A 19359-nucleotide genomic window follows, 5' to 3' on the forward strand; every position below is an offset into this window, starting at 1 on the left:
AATCCGTCCATCTTGTTGACGTTTCTCATGTGAGGACTTGTAGCAGCCTCACGTTAATCGAGTGGTACTTTATTCCGTGCTCGACATATATGAACAGTCTTGGGAAGATGTAGAGATATCTAGGTGGCAACTTTGATCTAGGAAGTTCTTCGAGCATGTAATGGATAGTCTATGTGCAGAAGACTGAGCTCTGACACATTTAATGAGTGCAGTGCTTTTTGTAGACAAGTGTTTAGATTGAACAGGTGCTTGCAGGTTTCAATTACCATGGACCACTCCATGGACCACTCCAGTGCACTCCTCATTTTGTAGCCGTTTCTTTTCACTTGTGATATGTATAACAAGCCTGATAAACCAGATTTTTACCTGTATCATATCATTCCAGAAATTTTACACCCAAGTTGGGTACAGTTATTTTCTATCCAATTGACCTCTACCTGAGAAACGTCATCATGATGTTGGTAGACAGACTGAAACCGAAACAAATCGGAAGGGAAGGGCTGGGTTCCACGGATGGCCATTTGTTCGCTGCCTCCTATTGAAAGAAAAGTAGGACTGAAGGTCGTGTCCCTTTCATGGACCATCGTAATAACAACACCTAGATAGAGAAAGCCTGCCTACTCGTCGATGTGACGTAACAACTAATAGTCAGCCAATCAAGGTCGTGCTTTCAACGGCAGTGGCCAATCGCGAACGAGCCTTCAGCGGCCGTAGTTATGGAGACGAACCACCATCGTCTGTGAACAGTGATGGGATGTCCCCGCGTACTAAACGGGAAAACCCCAAAATAGAGCTGAAAACAGTCCCATATCTTTCTCATGGCTGATTTTCAGGAAAGCGTGTTGCACTTTTTGTCTATAAATTCGTGTCTACAGGTTCTAAGTTAGCTGCAAGAATTTCCGAGTTCTTGAATTCGCAAAACGGCGAAGCGCAATAGCAGACGAATTCAGACTATATATGTCCACGTAGTGATGGAGGGAGAGGAGGCAATAAGCGGGCCTTCTGTATCTAGGTGGCATTGATCATAATCCCCTCAAGACCGTGGCTTTCGGCCGCGACCTTGTTCGCGCCTAGCTTGGAGCGTAGTTCAACTCTACCGAATTGGTGGTGCTGTCGAACACTATGACGTCATCTGTTTACAAACAGGGAGAGATCTATTTTTACCCCCAAATTTTGCGTAAAGTACAGGGTTCGCCAAGATAAACTTCGGGGTTTGTAACGAAGATAAAACAAGTTAGAACAGTGTCGGAAAGCCAAAGTAGATGTTAGAAGACGTATTATGCTGCAAAATTTTATGTCGATAATGCCGCTTGGTCTGTTGCTCTGCGGATAAATCGTGAAAATTAAAAAATCGCCGCTGCCTAAACGGCTATACCTGTGTTTCAGCTTCTTTCCGCCAGATGGCGAAACGGTCGAACGCGGCGTTGCAGAGTACGATTCTGCATTCAATTCCACTTGTTCAGATTTCGATGTCATCTGCAATGCCGCGTTCGACCGTTTCGCCATCTGACGGAAAGGAGCTGAAACACAGGTATAGCCGACTAGGCAGCGGCAGTTTTCTAATTTTCACGATTTATCCGCAAATGAACGAACCAAATGGCAGTATCGACACAAAATTTTGGGGCGTAATACGCCCTCTAACATCTACTTTAGCTTCCCAACACTGTTCTTATTTGTTTTATCTTCGTTACAAACCCCGAAGTTTATCTTGGTGAACCCTGTATTTCAGAAAAAAAATTTGTGGCTCTCAGTACACCACTGTAAATTTTTGTCTTCAGCTGGCAGTGCTGCCTGTGAACTGGGCACTCCACTATCCCATGCTGCCAAGCTGGGGTCAGTCATGTCCGCTCCACACGTCGCCTCAGATGGGTCAATTGTTGTGAGATACCCGTACGGAGAACAGTGTGGCAACGGGACAATGAAGAACTCTGCTTTGATCACCCTTCTTTGTGATGACACAGAGGCAAGTTCCTGTTCTTTATTATTTATTGTCTTTGTTGCGGACACATTAGCTGTGTCGTCCTCATACTGCGAAAATACCTGGCTTTATACTTCGTCGTTCATACCTGAAAGGTGCAGTAATCTCCATTCCAATACGAGTGAGATAGGACAATTATTACAATCACATTTGAACTGTTGAATGATTTAACATTACTAGTAAATTGAAAAGTATTGATCATATAGTGAGCATATTAATACTACCTGCCACTCACCAAGAGATGTGTGGTCTCTGTGTTGAATTTGTGGCAAAGAAGGTTTGTGTTAGACAGTCTGTTTTCCAGCTTTGTCTGGGTTTTGATGGCTTGGATTTGCTTCTAATTTCATCTGTGCAACTTCTGATGTAATTTATAATTTTATGATTTCTTCACCCAGGTGTACCATGGTAACATGAATCATAGTTTGCGATATACCGGTAAAATATTGTAAACTTTTTCAGGAAGCTCCTATGTTCATGGGAGAGTCCCCGGCCTGCAATTATTTGTTCACCTACAGGACACCTGCAGCATGCCCGCTCAAGGTAAGTCATTCTATCACTTTGACTCGTACCTAGGGTTCCAGATTCTCAGATTTATTTGAAAAAAAATTTTAAAACATGGACATACGCAAACATACACGCCGAAATTTAAAGGAGTTTGGACTTGTCTGCAACACCGAGCTTTTGGAGGTCACAGTAACCAACGCTCAACAAGAAAACTAAGCCTGAAATAAGAAAAAAAGGATCACTGGTTAATGGGGTGTGTTTCCTTTTGTGCCAAGATTGCTTCATCTTGATCGGTCCCAAACCAAGACCACAAGTGTTTCCGTCACCCAGATACGAAACCACATCGAAAAAAAAAAAAAACATGCACTTGCATGAAAATCTGTACTCTACTAATCGGATTCAGTTTTGATGAACACCACCACCCCATGGTCCTGAGCCCCGACCCATGAGAACATACGTAGTGCATCTTTTATGCCTATGCCTTTCTTTATACTGTCATTTCACTTCAGCTGTCCATGGGACAAGGTTGTAAGGTGACTGACCCCCGCTACGGCTACAACTATGACTTCAGTCAGTTAGCCAACTCCAAAACAGATTACCCGGTTCATGCTGGAGAGTACACCTATCTGATCAACATCTGCCGCCCTCTTGTGGCAGGGAAAGGCACCTGCGAAGGGGCTGCTTCGTGTCAAACAAAGCCAAGCGTAGAGGACTTTAATGTTAACACAGGTAATGTATGCTGATTATGTCCTTTTTTCTATGGCATCCTCCACAAATAGTGTTTCTAGAAGTATGCAAGACACGGCTTGTCAGTCTCTAGCTGAAACAATGTTGATGCAAAATGCAATTACAGTGGACCCCTTTATCTGGATGTTGCCGTTCTCAGCGAAAATGTCAGGATAAATGAAACTCAAGAGGAAATGAATCCTCAGTTGTCAACGAAGCATGTGTTCATTTCGGAGGGAATAAGCAACCATTCACCGTCACTCACATAAAATTACTGCAGACATTCAGCTACTGTAAACTGCTACCCTTCTCATTAACTTAAGAACCGTTATTCTTCCGCTCAAAAGAATACCAAAGCCGTCTTCTGTTTACTTTGTGCATCCTCAAGAGCCACATCGCTGAATTCCCCACTCTTGGGTCTGGAATCGTTCTGTGTGTGTTTCATTCCTTTTTGCATATTGCAGCTTTGTTTACCACACTAATTGCTACTCCTAATGCTTTCACTGACAAGGGGCATGCATGGCCAAAGGCATCGTTGAACACTTTCATTATGGTGTCAAACAACTGAACTGGTTAACGTGCTGTACACACATGAAACGGGAAAGGAGAAATATTTGGAGGTTGTTGCCCTGTCTCTGACTCAACACTGGACACAAATACAGCACGCTTTGTGCTGAGCCCTCGTCACAAAATGCCCCGCCAGGGTCCCCTAATCCGTCCGTTCCGCCAACCAGATAAGTGAAGGCAGTTGTTGGATCCAGAAATTGAAGCCTGGAAAAATGAAGGCAAATTGCATGAACTGAAATCTATTCCCATGTTCTGCCTTGCAGTCATATGCTATTCTCATGTTTTGTTCGGATAGCGTGGAATCCGGATAAGTGAAGTCCGGATGAACAGGGGTGGACTGTGTGAGGGGAGCCAGGGTGTGTCCAGACCACCACCGCAGCCAGCGGGGAGCAGCGAGCAGGCAACAGTGGAGAGGGGAGGAGAAGGAGCTAGAGAGGGAAGGAGGAAGAGACCACGTGCGGTACGGGGGACACAGAGGACAGAGCAGGGAAGAAGGAGACTGCCTAGTCAGTAGAGACTGGGACAGGGACATCGGCGTCGAGAGATTGTTGGTGATGAACGCGTTGTAATTGAGTGGTTGAGTGTTTCGAGGACAAGAATAAACGTCCGGTCTAACAACTGTACAAACCATCTGCGAGATATGTTGTTCTGTGTTGAACGCAACTTGAATAAGGCTCATGAAGTTTGACCGTTAGTGATGTTTTATTCCTGGGTCATCGTAACAAATATTGTAAAAGCTCGTTACTTTGAATCTCTCGGGGACATGGAAAAAGTTTGAATGAACCGAAATTCGAACTAACCAAAGAAGACAGAAGGTCACGCGAGACAAGAAACACAAGCTTTATTAGTGGAAAAAGTCTGTGATTGCCTTCTGCTCTTGTCCCTTAAAACGAAGCATGCTCAAGCTTTGTTCGAGCACCCACATGTGGTGAAGTGTGTCTTCGAGCAGTATTTTCCACGTGAGGGAGAGACGGACATTGCTGGGTGATGGTTGACTGAAGGTGACAGCAGCACAAGAGGAACAAGATGTCGAGAAAGGCCAAAAAATGCATGCACCGGCTTTCCAAAAGCAACAGGAGAGGAGAAATCCTACGTGAGCGGGTCTGTCTTGCTCATTGGCCAAACGCGAAATCCGGGTGGTGCTTCCTGATCGTGGGATGGGCTACGCTCAGCGACGGCTGAGAAGGGGATAGCTGCAAGGGTTGCTGCTTGCGAGCCAGTAAGGAGCCCACGGATTTTGGCACGCAGTTTGAATTATTGACAACGGACCTTATTTCTGTGCGAAATAACTAATTGTCTTTTGCATTGATTTGGATGTATCGTGGTGGGACCGCGACAATTCGTTCGAATTATCTGAAAATTTGTATTAACGAGCTTTTACTGTACTAGATTTTACGCTTAATTGTTCTTCACTTTCACGTTTGCTTTTTTTGTTTGCCACCTCCGCTGCTGCTCGCTGAACTGTTCCTAAAGAGACTTCTAAAAATTGAATCCCAGGTCAGTCCTCGAGTGCTGTCACGTACCGCAATGGACAGATTTCGTTGTACTACGGAGATGGAAAGGGTCCGTGTCATGGCCTCTATAACCGATCTACAATGATCCAGTTCGTGTGCGACCATTTGACGGACGGACGTGCCACGGGACCCACGTTTGTGGCCGAAGATAGCAACTGCACCTACCTGTTCGAGTGGCGCACTAGTTTTGCGTGCCCCAAGATTGCCGAGAGCGAATGTTCGGTGAACCTGAATGACACCCACATGGTGGATCTCTCCCCTCTGTCCAACCCCAAGGAAAATTATGAGATTAGAACATCATCTGGCACAAGGGTGGTACTCAACGTCTGCAGGAGCGTCATCTACAAGCCAGGTATGAAGCATTGTGCGAGTAAAAGTGCAATGTCTGTAAATTTTTGAGCGTATCGTGGGTGATATTCACACCCTGGTGTTTTCGGGTTTTATGTTTTTTATAGAAGTGTGCAAATATTGAGATTTTCGAGTACAAATCGCATACGAATATCTGCAATATTATCCTTCGAATATCGAATCGAATATCACGTCGTAAGATAAAGGCTTCTAAGAGTAACAATTAAGCCCCGAAAACTAGCATGGTCACAGTTGTGTTCTGGTGATCCTTACAAAATTTTCTGGGACACGCACTTGAAAAGTGCTAATAAGGAATATGTATTAATGTATTGGCTTAACGTAAGGCATACATGCCTATATGCGCATGTACAGTCTAATTATTTTTACGATGAAACAATGTGGTGTCCTCATGAGGCAAGCTGAAAACTGTAAAAACAATCTGCACTTCAAAAATATTTCCTGGACAGTGAACACCTGTGTTGGCACTGTAAGTGCTGGTGAAACAGACAGAATGGATGTACAGTCGCCGACCGCTTTTTCGGACTCGACGGGAACCGCGCAGGTGTCCGAATAATCGAGCAGTCCGAAAAAGCGATTTTCGTCCAAAATACACTTTTATTCATTCGTAGGTTCAAAAAAATTGTCAATCTGCAGCTGCCATGCGTTTTTCATTCTTTGCGCAAGAATGTCTGCTTGTATGTCCCGGAGAGCCGTGTCTTCACTATACACCGACGAAAGCAGAGCTACCGCGCGAGCCAGTTCCGCGTTCGAATGCACCACCACCGCGTCAAATTGTGATGAATCCTCCTCCGGTTCCGACTCGCTGTTGGGTCCATCGGACACCTCGCGAATGATGTCGTCGTCTGTCAGTTCAGCGCATGGTTCCACTGCGCTGTCCATGCCCACGAACTTCTCAAACGTCACGGAGGCTGGTATCCCTACGCCGCCGTTGCGCAACTCCATCAGGATGTCTTCCGCGTCGGGAGCGGGAATATCGGGCACTGGGTCGCAGCTTTCGAAAGATTCTTCGTTGCGAACAACGAATCCTGCGTGTCGGAAGCAGTTCCGAAGGGTCTGCTGCGGCACTGCTTTCCAGGCCTCCGACAGCATACTCATGGCCGACAATAAGTTGACTGCGTAAGTCTTTCCGCTGTCGAGACACAGAAGGGTACGACTCAACAGCCGTCTCCGATAGTTCACTTTAAGCTTGTGGATGACCCCTTGGTCCATCGGTTGGATGACACTAGTCGTGTTTGGCGGAAGAAACTCCAGCTTGATTGCCTGCAGATTGAGTATGTGCCCGTGCGCTGCGCAGTTGTCCACGAAAAGCAAAACCGCTCGTTTCTGGGCCTGGAACTTCCGATCCAGCCTTCGTACGTAGTCCTCGAAGAGCTGCTGCGTAATCCATGCTTTTCGATTTGCTTCGTACTACACTGGCAATGACTTGGTACCTTTGAAGCACCTGGGGTTGTTCGATTTTCCTATCACGAGAATTGGTAACTTCTCCGTGCCAGACATGTTGCTCCCGACCATGACAGTTACTCTTTCTTTGCTGTGCTTTCCTCCGTGGCAAGCCTCGCCAGAGAAAGCGAGTGTTTTGTCCGGCATCATTTTATAAAATAAGCCGGTCTCGTCACAATTGAAAATGTCGTCCGGCGAGTACTGCTGCAGCAATGACTGCAGTCTGTCGCTGTAGTTCTCCACGATCGTCATATCGACAGCACCACTTTCCCCACACATTTTTTTGAACGCGACATCGTACCTTTTCTTGAAGTTACGGAAGTCATGAATGTCCATCCGAAGGGCAAGCGTTTCTGCCTTCTGCTTCAGCAAGTCTCCAGACACGGGGACGCGCTTCGCTATTGTGGCACTGAGCCACATATGAAGAGCTTTTTCCAGCGCTGGGTGACTCCCTTGACTGAAGTTCTTCATTTGGGACGTGGACACTTTTCCCGCTGCTGCTTCTATCTTCACATGGTGCTTGATGTAGTCCGACACCGTCTGCTTAGAAATGCCGAACTCCCGGGCGACTTCTGCTTGCGACCGGCCACTTTTCACTTGCTTTATGATCGCGGCCTTCTTCTCCATCGTCGTGGTCTTGTATTTGCCGCGATTCCTGGGCGGCTTGGCCGTTGGTTGCGGCAAGGCAGAAGCTGGTGCCATTTCACGTGGTCACCTAACAGAGTCAAATCACCTGAAGCGTAAACGGCTTGCGCACGCGGAGCCAAACAGGCCACGTGACCCAACCCCTCCAACCAATGAGGTCCTTCTGTTCACGTGCGAAGGAGAAGGGGGTTGGAGGGATTGCTCCGGAATCCGGAAGGCTTTGACCCCGCTGAAACGAGGCCGTCCACAGCAAGCAGAGCTCGTGATGACTCAACCGCGCGCGCAATCTTGCCCATCTGGACAGAAGCGAAGTCCGAAAAAGCGAACCGCGGGGGCAGTTTCGCGTCCGAATTTCCGGTCGTCCTTATACATTAGCCCTATGAGGCGCGTGACCGTGCCATGAGGGCGTCCGAATTACCGAGCATGTCCGAAAAATCGGCGTCCGAAAAATCGGTCGGCGACTGTAAAGGGCAAGTGTCGCCTGTGAACTTTTGAGAAGTTAAGCGCTAAGAAGCCAGTTCCAGGAGATGAGGGCCTCATCTTTGTCATTGCATGATGCTGCCTGCTCTCCAGTAATTAATTATAATGGTTCTTTACTTCTCAGAGTCTGCATGTCCCAGTACAGCTGGTGCGTGTGCAATTCTACATCCTGATAGGCAAGTTCAGTCCTTAAATTTGTGCACTTATTTCACTAACCTATGACTCTTACTAATCTTTTCATTTGAAAAATTTTTTTAATAGCATTAAGAGCTTGGGCCGAGTTGGTTCACGACCATATTTGGAGATGGGCAACATTAAGCTTCGCTACTCACTTGGAGACAGATGTGATCAAGGTTCCTCTCCGAGGGGAACTGCAAAATGGGAAACTATCATCGAGTTTGAATGTGACCCAACTGCCCAGGTAGGTTGTCACAGTTCTTGTGAGGTTCAGGTGAAAGGCTTCTTTTCTTTTATAACCAGTATGTGTGTTGCAGTCACAGGCAGATTTAGGTTTCATTACTTCTGTAGAGCACATGCTGTAGAACCTGTTTGTATTGAAGATGGTCGAACTGCTAAAGACATTCACTGTGTCAGTAGTTCATGGCTGGTGTTTCAAAACATGGGATTGCAGGTCTTCTTTGGTACATTCATATCTTCAGTATGTGCAGGTTCACTATGTGCAGGCGCTGCTGTAATTATGGGGCAGTTCGTATATGTTTCTTACAATAGCAGAAGTCACCCATGAAAGTCACGGTCCCCTGTGAAGAAAGCAGATAAAGAAAGGGGCCGGAACTTTCTTTCTTCTCGTTTTGTTTTGTAGGTGCTCTTTCCTTGGTACTGAGTCTACACTCTTATTTCAGCTGAGAGAAGGAAGTTCCAATATCCTGATTCCAAAATCTTGAAATCCAATTTTCTTTGCAAACCTTTAGCAAATCTACTGCTAGATAACTACAGTCAAACCTCGTTGCAACAAAATGCGACATAACAAAACTCGCAATAGAGTGAAATAATTGGGATTCCCCGGCAGAGGGCCATCGAGATCAATGTATTTTAAATCCCGCTACAACTAAATACTTTTTCACCACTGCCTCGATACAGCGAAAGAACGAGATAAGGTTTATGACCCCAAAGACGACTTTAGGGGTTCACGAAAACACACACAAGCAACCTTCTGTTCCCGCTGAAATATGGCACACGCGATTAGGGTCGGGAGGAATCTGGTGCCTAAAAGAGGAAGTCTGAGTCATTGAAAGGTTGGGGGATTTTTATTCTGAGGCTTCTTCTTTTCACGCTGGTTTTGAGTTGTCTGGTTGTAGCCAAGCACAGGATGAAGCAAAGAGCAGGAGATGAAAGGCGTTATCGCGCACTTTTTTAACGTGCAGCGTACGTGACAAAATCAGCATAGATGATTTCCTTGAAGGGGACAAACATGTCGTAGCATTGTAGAGCATTACGGAAGAAGCACTGCCATAGACGTACTTAGATTTGCGGTATCGCAACATGGTGCGCAACATGCTGCGGAGACTTGAGCGGCGTACGAACAATGTGTGACACCGCATCTTCTAAACATGATGCAGACGCAAATAACAGGCTATTTCACGCAAGAGTAAAATGTCGTATGTGCCGTATGTAATGTCGTATGTAAAGTGTCGTTGGCGCCGTATTTGTAGTCGTTGTCATTTTCCACAAAAAACGTTTCCGCATCGTAGTAAGAGCTATCGGCGCATACGTATAGCGCGCACCCTTGCGAAGGTCACGATTCGTGACCTTCAATTCCGAACAACGAAATGTTAAACACAACGAAATAAATTTCAGTCCCCCAGAGTTTCGTTATATTGAGGTTCGAATGTACTAAAGAAGAACCGTCCAGTTATAAAAATATTGAAAGTACAGATGAACTACCATTTTATTCTGAGACACGAGTGTCTGCATTCCCGAAACAGATAAGCATTTTCTCGTTTGTATGACAACCTTTTCGAGTGAGGTCAGCTCTTGCTCCATGAAAGGCTGAAGATTATCATATGGCTTTAGTATCTGGATATATCATCTACCACCAAATGACTTTAAAACCTTATTAAAAACTTTTTAACAAGAAAATAGTCAAACTATTTTTGCAATGAAACAGTGTGTTGTTCTCACGAGGCAAACTGACAACCGTAAAAACAACTTGCACTTCGACAATCCTTCATGGATACTGAAAACCTGCGTGGGCATCCTAAGTGCTGGGGAAACAGACAGAATGGAAGTAAAGTGTAAAGTAGTACAGTGAAACTCCTTTATAACGAACTTCACGAGACCGCGGAAAATCTTTGTTGTAAAGGTAACTTCGGTTAAAACGGATGTTTAAAAGGAAAAATGCCTTAAAATGCTAGCAATCTTGTTTATTGGTAGAATTTCGTTGCTCTGATCAACCTCAGCACCTCAGACATTCAGCCTTACAATAGACATGGGACCTTATCTCTGTTTTGACTTTTTTACCCCGCTTGCAACAATAAGCCTCGAAGCTGTGTGACGAAAACAGCGACCAGAACACGTGGAGGGAACATATCACGACAGCTTCTGGCAACATTACACGTCATCATTCTGCAAGTCGGCTTCACCTAACGCCTGTGTGCTTGAGGGAAAGCTCGCTTTACGAGCGCTTCACTCGCAAGTGGAAAGCAGTGCTGGGTCTTTTGAATCATCTCGCGAATTTTGGCAGCATAGGTCAGAAACGACGACACAAAAGCGTTACGACCGGCCTCTTTCGCTGACAGTAATCGAAAACGAACAGTCGCTGTCTATTTTCTTGCCTCAATTTTTGTTTCAGTTTAATTCTTTTGATAAAAATTTTTTCCGCGACTATCCTTGCATTTGCTGACCAAAAGCGAGGGAGGGTCTTCATCCTGGATGCTGGCTAATAGGAGGACGCGGAGGGCTGGCACTTCTCAAGCCTCTGCTCTCGCCTAAGAGATGGCGCAGCGTTACCGATGTTTCGTGTGTCGGACGTCGTACGGTCCGTACAGCCTGCCCACAAGAAGCAGGATGCGTAGTTGAGGTCCACGGATCCCGACTGCGCCCCACCAAACATAACCAAGGGCGGATTACTGGCCACTTGTCGGTGCGTAGCGCAGCGTCGTCTCCATAGTAACGCGTGCTGCACGTGACCCGCTTCGTCGTCAGAAGGAAGAAGTGACCTTACTCGCAGCCTGCCACCGTCGCCGTGCGTGTGGCGTTCGTAGCCATTGGGCGAGGAGGTTCGCCGACGCAAAACGCTGCGATGTTCGTCGTCGAAAATGGCGCTTGTGTACGCGTTTGTAGTGGAACAAGGAGCCGCTTCATTGAAGTCAACGAGGACATTTCGTGTTCACGAGGATGACTTCACGTGGTTGTCGGAAGAGCGGTTTGTTTCCTTTTTACGACTGTCCAAAGCCTCGTGTATACACATACAGGATGTATATGGAAACATGAACATGGCATCGAGTGTTTCCCATGTAAGGAATGTTATCACCCGCATAAGCTGAGTTAGTGCGTTTGTAACCCACCATTGTGAAGTTAACTTCGTCTTGCACAAACATGACATTCCTCTATTTATGAAATATTTGGACACTGCAATAAAGAAAAACTAGCAATACTTGCGCTATTCATTTGTATGCTTTTTCTGCAGAAGCTTGTGCGCAAAATATTATGATATTGGAACCAGTTCCTACGGGAATGGGCCACCACATATTTTATTGTCCGTATTGTACTATGATTGGCATACCTAGTATAGGCGGTCAGTGCTTCCTGCGGTCCGCCGTTGTTGTTCCACCATTCTCCTTCGTTCTTCAAGGAGTTGGTGCGATATTGATGGTGGCACCTGCCTCATCCTCCGTCGCCATCTGCCTCCTCTCCGCACATTTTGAGCTTGGCTGCATGCTGCAGCCGGCAACTCTCTGGAAGCCTCAGCAGGCTGTGTGTCGCCGTGAGCTCTTACCCGAATAACTGCTTAGTTTAGTTGTACAATTAAAAAGGAGGAGGGGGTCACTCGAAAGCTCAGCAAGCACATCGTAAGTCCACCAAATAACTTTATCCTCGTCAGTATAGCAATCTTCCACGCGGCGTATAGTGCACAGATCACAGTCCTCGTCTTCTACGAATGTAATGCTAAGATAAAATACGCAATTAATCCTCAACATATGTTTCGCGTGAAAAGAAAAAGAGACAGCTCCGAGCACCGAAGGATTCTCCTCGAGCCGGTGACGGCAGCAGACGACACAGCACTGCATTCGCATTGGCTGATTCGTGTCTTACGTGCTCATCTAGCGAAGTATGTGCAAGGAGGTTTCTTTTCACGCGGTAACAAAATTTATATTTCTTAGAGGTAAATACAAAGTAAGTTAATGTCGTCAAATTTAGGCTTTTTGCTTGACAGACTTGCGTCTGCCATCGAGAGTAGCGTCATTGCTCCTCGCGCTGGCGAGGCTCGCCTACCCAGCGGACGACGGTGGCCTTCCTGACCACTTCAGATCGTGCGTCGGCAGCACGCGCTTGCCCGACGGTGGGCGTTGCCATGTTAGGCCGACGCACCGATGCAATGGCCAGTAATCCGCCGCAAGTCATCCGGTTGGACAAATGCCAGGAGGATGAACACCCGTTCTCTCTCCCCGGCTTTTATGACCGCCGCGGAACCGTCCTCTGTGGTGCCGAGCCCGCCACGTGGGAATGAGAAACGCTCTCGAAAAGTTCGAAATTCGATATTTGCTTGCAAAACTTCATTGTAAAGGTCGCAAATTTTGCCCTATCGACTTCAAAATCACTTCATTATTTCGGTAGATTCGTTATAAAGGAATTCGTTATGAATGTCCGAAGTATACATTGAGTCCTATGGGTGCCTGACCAGACTGCAAAAAACGTTAGTTATAATGGTCTTTTTGTTGTAAAGGAGTTTGTCTGTAATGACATGTTCAGAATGTGGGATGGTCTACTGATGAGTATATCTCAGCTCATAGGTTATCAAGAAGGAAAACGAATGTAGCAAGTGCCCTCTTCTTGCACTGGCAATGGCTCCCGCATTTGTTATTTTGGCGGGAAACTGTACGGTTTCACTGTGCTCTCACGTGTGAGACCATCGTTCCTAACAGTAATGCTTAGTTTGGAGCAGCCTCATCCATTAGCACTGTAAAACTGCGATCCTTGGCGATGCCAATTGACTGTGCTCCTTTCATTTCATCTAAAGCCATATACCGTATTTACTCGCACATTGTGCACCCGCGTTTTTGTGCACGGATATCTGGCACACGCATCTCAGTGACCGTTGCGACAACACTGTCAGTGCTACCGAAGTTATACGGTGCTTTTGTTTGATTTGCGCACACTTTCGGGTGGTGGTCCTCTGGCGCGATGGAAGGTACTGTCACTTGAACTACAAAACTCAGAAACGCTGGACAAACACGCTATGGCAAACCTTACAGTGCAACATGGCAAAGGGGGCGAACATAGCGTGCTTTCGGTTATCATATGTGACCAGCGGTGTCTTTCGTATCTTCCTTGTCAAGACTTATTTCACCGGTATGTGATTGATAGTGGGCCACCATTTTGCTTCCCGGCGGTCTGCGGTTGCGCGGTATTTGGGTACTACTTTTGTGCTTGCGCAATGCAGTGATAATGTCAATATTGACTCTACCGAAAGCCCATATGATCGGCGTACTAAAATTTCGAAATTTTGCGTCATTTGAATATTGTAACGAGCATTCCCGCGCAATTTGTTTACCCCCAAATTTTCCGGCTGTTTTTTTTTTTTTTGAGGGGGTGGAGAAAAAATGCATAAATTATGTGAGTAAATACGGTATGTCTCTCTATCATCCGTAACAACAGTGAGGGCAGTTTGAAATGATTCTGCAGCATTATCAGTTTGAGAAACTTTGTCAAAATAAATATTGTTACATTCCACTCCCCGATTATCGCTGGCGTGGCATGTGGCCATGATTGGATTATGTGTATATATACTAGCTGAATACTAGGTTCAAGCTTCAAAGTATAGCAACGCGAAAGGTCACTATCACAAATGGAAACTGAAAAAGATCGTTCGAGACGCAGGTTTTGGCTGCGCATGCCACCAGCGGCACGGTGAATAGAGGTGTTTAGCTCAACGGAAACAAAATTTTGATATTTATTTGGAATTTAACCAGACGTAAGGCCTCACGCGAATGTTCAGAGTTAGTCGGGAATCAACTGAAGCTGCGACTGTGCTGACGACGCATGAAGCGAATCAAGGTTTCGCGTTTCACTGGGGCGAACTTTAATGCAGGCTGTACATGTCTGTGTACTAATTTTGCTTAGAGATAGCAAACGTGTTACAGCGCATTCACAGATGAGCGTAACAACCTCGAAAGCTCCGCACGTCGCTTTGTAGCTGCTGTACTCTTCATGTTCATTGCTGTTACCACAGCGTACAAATTGAAGCACTCAATGAGCTGGTAATAAGCTGGTATAATATTTGAAAAAGTTTGAATGTCAATTTTGGAATACAAATCAAATACAGTAGGACCTCGTTGATTCGAACTCGGATAATTCAAATTCCCGGTTAATTCAAACAAATTTCGAAGTTTTGTTTGGCCCGCCATGTTTTCAATGCATTTGAAGCCCGCTTAATTCAAACCTCGACTCCGGTTAATTGGAATTCCGCGCGAGAGGGAGAGCTGAGAGCAGAGTGTGCCTCTCGGAAGGCGCACGTGCGAGCGTGGCCGGTAATTGCGTAGTTGCGTTTTGTCTTCGCGAGAAGTGAAACCGACGGTGTCCACGGTGCGCTGTAACCAATGTCAACGAGGGCCAAGTATAAAACGCTTTCCCCGAAGGAAAAGCTGGCTGCTATCGACGGGGTGGAGTCGGCGTTGAAGAAGACTGTTGTCGCGACTAAGTATGGCATCGCAAAAACTACTATAGCGGCGATCTTGAAAAGTAAAGACAAGATTTGAGGGAAGCCACGTGGCTTTACAGCGAACCGGAAAAGGCTTCAGGAAGCTGCGCACCGGTGTATGGAAGAGGCACTTCTCCTGTGGCTGAAACGAGCCAGAAGTTGGAATCTACCCGTAAGCGGCCCTATCCCACAGGCGAGAGGCAACGAACTGGCGGAGCGTCTCGGACTTGTGGATTTCAAATGTAGCGACGGTTGGATCTCGCGATTTAAAGAGAGACCCGGCCTGGTCTTCAAAGCTGTCAGCGGTGAGGAGGCTGCAGTGGATCCGAGCGTCGTAACCAATTGGCAAGCGACGAGGCTGCAAACCGTCCTGAGGGTGTATGCCCCGTGCGATGTTTACAATGCCGACGAACTGGGACTGTTTTCTTAAGTGCCTGCAGAGTCAGACCTTTTGTCGTCGTGGCGAACGCTGCACGGGAGGTAAACTAAGTAAGGAAAGGGTGACCGTGATGGTGTGTTCCAATATGGATGGAAGTCACGAGACCCAACTGTTCGTCATCGGAAAAGTGAAGCGCCCGAGGTGCTTTAAGGGCGTCAGCACCCTTCTCGCTGCGTATGCTGCGAATTCCCGTGCATGGATGACGCAGGAATTGTTCGAACAGTGGCTACGCAAGCTTGATCTGGAGTTCAAATGCGCGAAAAGGAACGTTGTCCTGGTGATGGACAACTGCCCAGCACATGGCCGTGTGGAAGAACTGGAGGCAATTAGGTTAGAGATGGTTCCATTTAACACAACAGCATCACTCCAGCCCATGGACCAGGGCGTAATACAGAATTTGAAGGTGAACTACAGGAGGCTGCTTCTGCAGCGAATGTTGCTTTGCATGGACAACAACATGCCTTACTATGTGACACTTCTTAGTGCAGTTGGAATGCTTTCAGAGGCCTGGGAGGCAATAACAGCCAGCACCATTAAGAACTGTTTCAGACATGCAGGCTTTAACTCTTGTGAGTCTGAACTGTGTGACAGAGGCAGGGACTGTCAGGATGATGATGAAGTCAGTGATGTGGTGTCTGGTCTGGTCTTGAGGCACACAAAGTTACTGTGGACATGTCATCAATGGCAACATAGTCAGTCAACGTGTGCATCTGCAGGGAGGACACCCTGGACAGCATACTGAGCGAAGTCACAAGTGCAGAACAGTGCAGCAGTGAAAGCGATGATGAAACATGTGATCCTCCGCCATCTTGAACTACTGGAGAGGCCTTTCAGCGCATCAATCGCCTAAGAGTGTATCTTTCTTCAAAACAAGAGTCTGCTTGCTCTAGCTCGGATAGAGAAGTTTGTATTGAAGACTCATACAGCAACAAAGCAGTTGTCAATTGAAAAGTACTTCACTAAGTAGGCTGCTGAGCAAATAAAAAGTTGGCTGTCTTCTGCATGTTTGGGACCACATGATGTTTGCAACCACTGTCCTGTGCTAGTATGTGCCAAAACGTGTTTTGTATGAGGCCTGCTTATACTACAAGCCAGAATCTTGCATTGGAACACAGGTTCTGATAATTCAGACTTCCTGATAATTCAAACAAAAATCTGTGGTCCCCTGAAGTTCGAATTAACGAGGTTCTACTGTATCGGGAATATTCTATATGTATTCAAAATTTCGAATATTCGCACACTTCTACAAAATAGACATACTGAGGATCCAAAAGTTGTGAGAGTAATGTGGAGCTTTTGTGCCTCGATTTTGCTGGAATTTTAGGCTCACATTAATTTTTTACGGTATCAAAAACCTGTTTCACTTGTCCATTTCATCTCCCCCCCCAATCAGGTAGGAATACCAGAGCTTCTTGGATTGCAAGACAAGTGTGTGTACAACGTGAAGTGGCGAACTGTGTATGCCTGCCCTATGGCCCAGGATAGCATACACGACCAGTGTTCGGCGCTGCACCCTCTTACAGGTATCTTTCCATTTCTCAATGCTTTTGATCGAGTGTCTCATGGCGGAGCTTTTTTGTCCCTCGCAACCATTCTCACCATTATCTTCTGTTCTTCTCCTAATTATCATTCTTTCTGCCACTCTGCAGCAATCTGGCACGTTTGGCTTAATGTGGAGCTGCGGTATTTTCAAAATTTTGAATTAAATTGAGTGCACGGAAATTGCGTGCCCACAGAGTTTTTGGATTTGCGGGTAGAAAATGCCACTTCATGCAAGTAAAGCATGGGTGTCCACACAACCCGCATCCGTGACACTGTGGTGCCATGAAGAACTGCAAGAAAGTGTTTCCTTCGTTAGCAGGGGCTGCTGCGTTTGTACACAGTATTCCTGCATCGAGCGTGCCTATAGGGAAAGGTCATTTTCTATGGCTGGGCATATTCTTCAAGAGACGAAGACAGCGCTCGAGCCAACTAAAGTGGACGACGCGTTGATCGTGTCTCAGATGACACGGGTGACGTAATGCAAAGAGTAGTCTAAAGCCTCCTCGCACGACACCCTCACTTGCCTCGTCACGAGGAGATAACAGAAGCGTTCTCCGCGATGGGTGATTCACGCTTCGGAATTCGCTGACAAATGTGCTCTGACCTTCACATACTTCGAGGAGGATGTCGGTGACCGCACTATAACCAGTATCCCGCGTCGGGGTGGACCGTTATGAGCGGTACTGCTATACATTGTGCTTAGAGCCTGAAGTTTTAGGGTTTTACCCAATTCTCCCCCGAATTTGCACCCCGAATTGAAGGTTGCCTCTTTAGGGTGAAACCCGACTTTTACCTGGCAAATTGCCCTCACTGGGATGTCTGTAGGAACGCGTTATTTACTTGTTTGGCAGAAAAATTCAGTTACATCACCATTTGTACCAAACCACTACACTTAGTTGAGTAACTGAGCCAGATTTCACCCCGAATTTAGCATACTGGAAGTTTTTTCACCCGAATTCACATGAATTTAGTGCACATGTTTATTTACCCGATTTTTACCCCCCGAATTTTGAAAAAAATATTTCCCGAAAACTTCAGGCTCTAATTGTGCTCCATGGGAAGAATATTGGGCGTTGAAAAAAGCTGCATTATAAGCGGTCCCGCACTGTAAGAGGTTACGTTATAAGTGGTCTCCCCTGTACTTCTATCAAACCTTGTCTGCGGATGCAGTGTGGGTGTGGATCGAGATTTACATGCCTTTGCGGACTTCTACGTTTAGTAGTGTTTTCTCTGGCTTAAATTTGTGTTCCAGTTCGTGTCAAAATTTATTGCCCCAGATCTAAATGGAATTACTGTCCTTTGTTTGCTTCTTTTTCTTCAGGGGAGGCTATTGACCTGTCATCTCTGAAAAGAACAACCCCATATACGTACAGGTCCAGCAGCTCGGAGGTCTACAAACTGAGTATCTGTGGCCCCCTCAGTGAATCTGCCTGTGGCACTGATGTTGGTAAGAGGGCTGTAATTTTCTCGTCAGTTTGAGCTCACCCGCCTTGCATAACAGCAAGTTTTGTGAAATTTCATTCTTGCCTCACTGCCGCCATTTCAGATATTTTTTCAGGCACACAATTTGTGACACGCGTCAAGTTTTATTGGAATGTTTATGGTGCCACTGTCTTCATAGAATGCAAAGGGGCACTATAGGTGCAAAAAATTGTAGTGGAGTGACAGATACCATTACCATGACACCAACGCAACGGGAAGAGGTTTCATCCGTTGTGTCGTTCGTGACTTATGAGTAGGGTTCCGGGTTCTCGGATTTATTCGAAAAAAAAAATTTTAAAAATGTACGCTGGTGAAATTTTAAGCAATGGGGATCTATAAAAAAAGCTCTGCATTTGTGGGTTCTGGTAATCGAACTGAACAAGAAAAGCCATGCCTTTATGATTGGTTGGATAATTTCCTTTGGTGTCGATATTACCTCGCATCGCCGGTTACCAACCCCTGCGACAAGAAAGGATGGCTCTGTCAAACTGCTTCCACCGTGCAGCTGTCTTTCACGAAGCATGCATGTAATGCGGTGAACTCCATCCTTGCCTAGAGGTAATTTTCCATTAGAGTTACTGAATAGGGTACCTTATCTAGTGACACTATTCAACATGAGGGCATTTTGAGGCTGTTTCAGCTATTTCTCAGGTCAGCTTAGAAAACGACCAACTGCTAGGATTTTTCTTTTTCTGTGAGTCATGCTTTGTCCTAAAAGTAGACAAAGATGGCACAGAAATTGTCTTCATTAAAAGGGCAGCTTGATGTTGCAACATCGTCATCATGATCGGACGCA

The 19359-nt window shown here is 46.1% G+C and overlaps 1 protein-coding gene across 1 annotated transcript in view; it reads left to right on the forward strand.

Annotated features, from left to right (window-relative positions):
• The window catches only part of LOC135389324 (cation-independent mannose-6-phosphate receptor-like), a 121580-nt gene that overhangs the window by 49867 nt on the left and 52354 nt on the right, over positions 1-19359 (forward strand). The window contains exons 19-26 of the mRNA XM_064619387.1: positions 1779-1963; positions 2438-2518; positions 2992-3211; positions 5273-5641; positions 8348-8399; positions 8485-8644; positions 16933-17062; positions 18403-18528. Coding sequence (XP_064475457.1) covers positions 1779-1963; positions 2438-2518; positions 2992-3211; positions 5273-5641; positions 8348-8399; positions 8485-8644; positions 16933-17062; positions 18403-18528 — 1323 coding nt within the window. The remainder of the gene's footprint in view (positions 1-1778; positions 1964-2437; positions 2519-2991; positions 3212-5272; positions 5642-8347; positions 8400-8484; positions 8645-16932; positions 17063-18402; positions 18529-19359) is intronic.

The sequence above is a fragment of the Ornithodoros turicata genome, chromosome 3 (genome assembly GCF_037126465.1).
Source record: "Ornithodoros turicata isolate Travis chromosome 3, ASM3712646v1, whole genome shotgun sequence".
In the NCBI taxonomy this organism is placed as follows: domain Eukaryota; kingdom Metazoa; phylum Arthropoda; class Arachnida; order Ixodida; family Argasidae; genus Ornithodoros; species Ornithodoros turicata.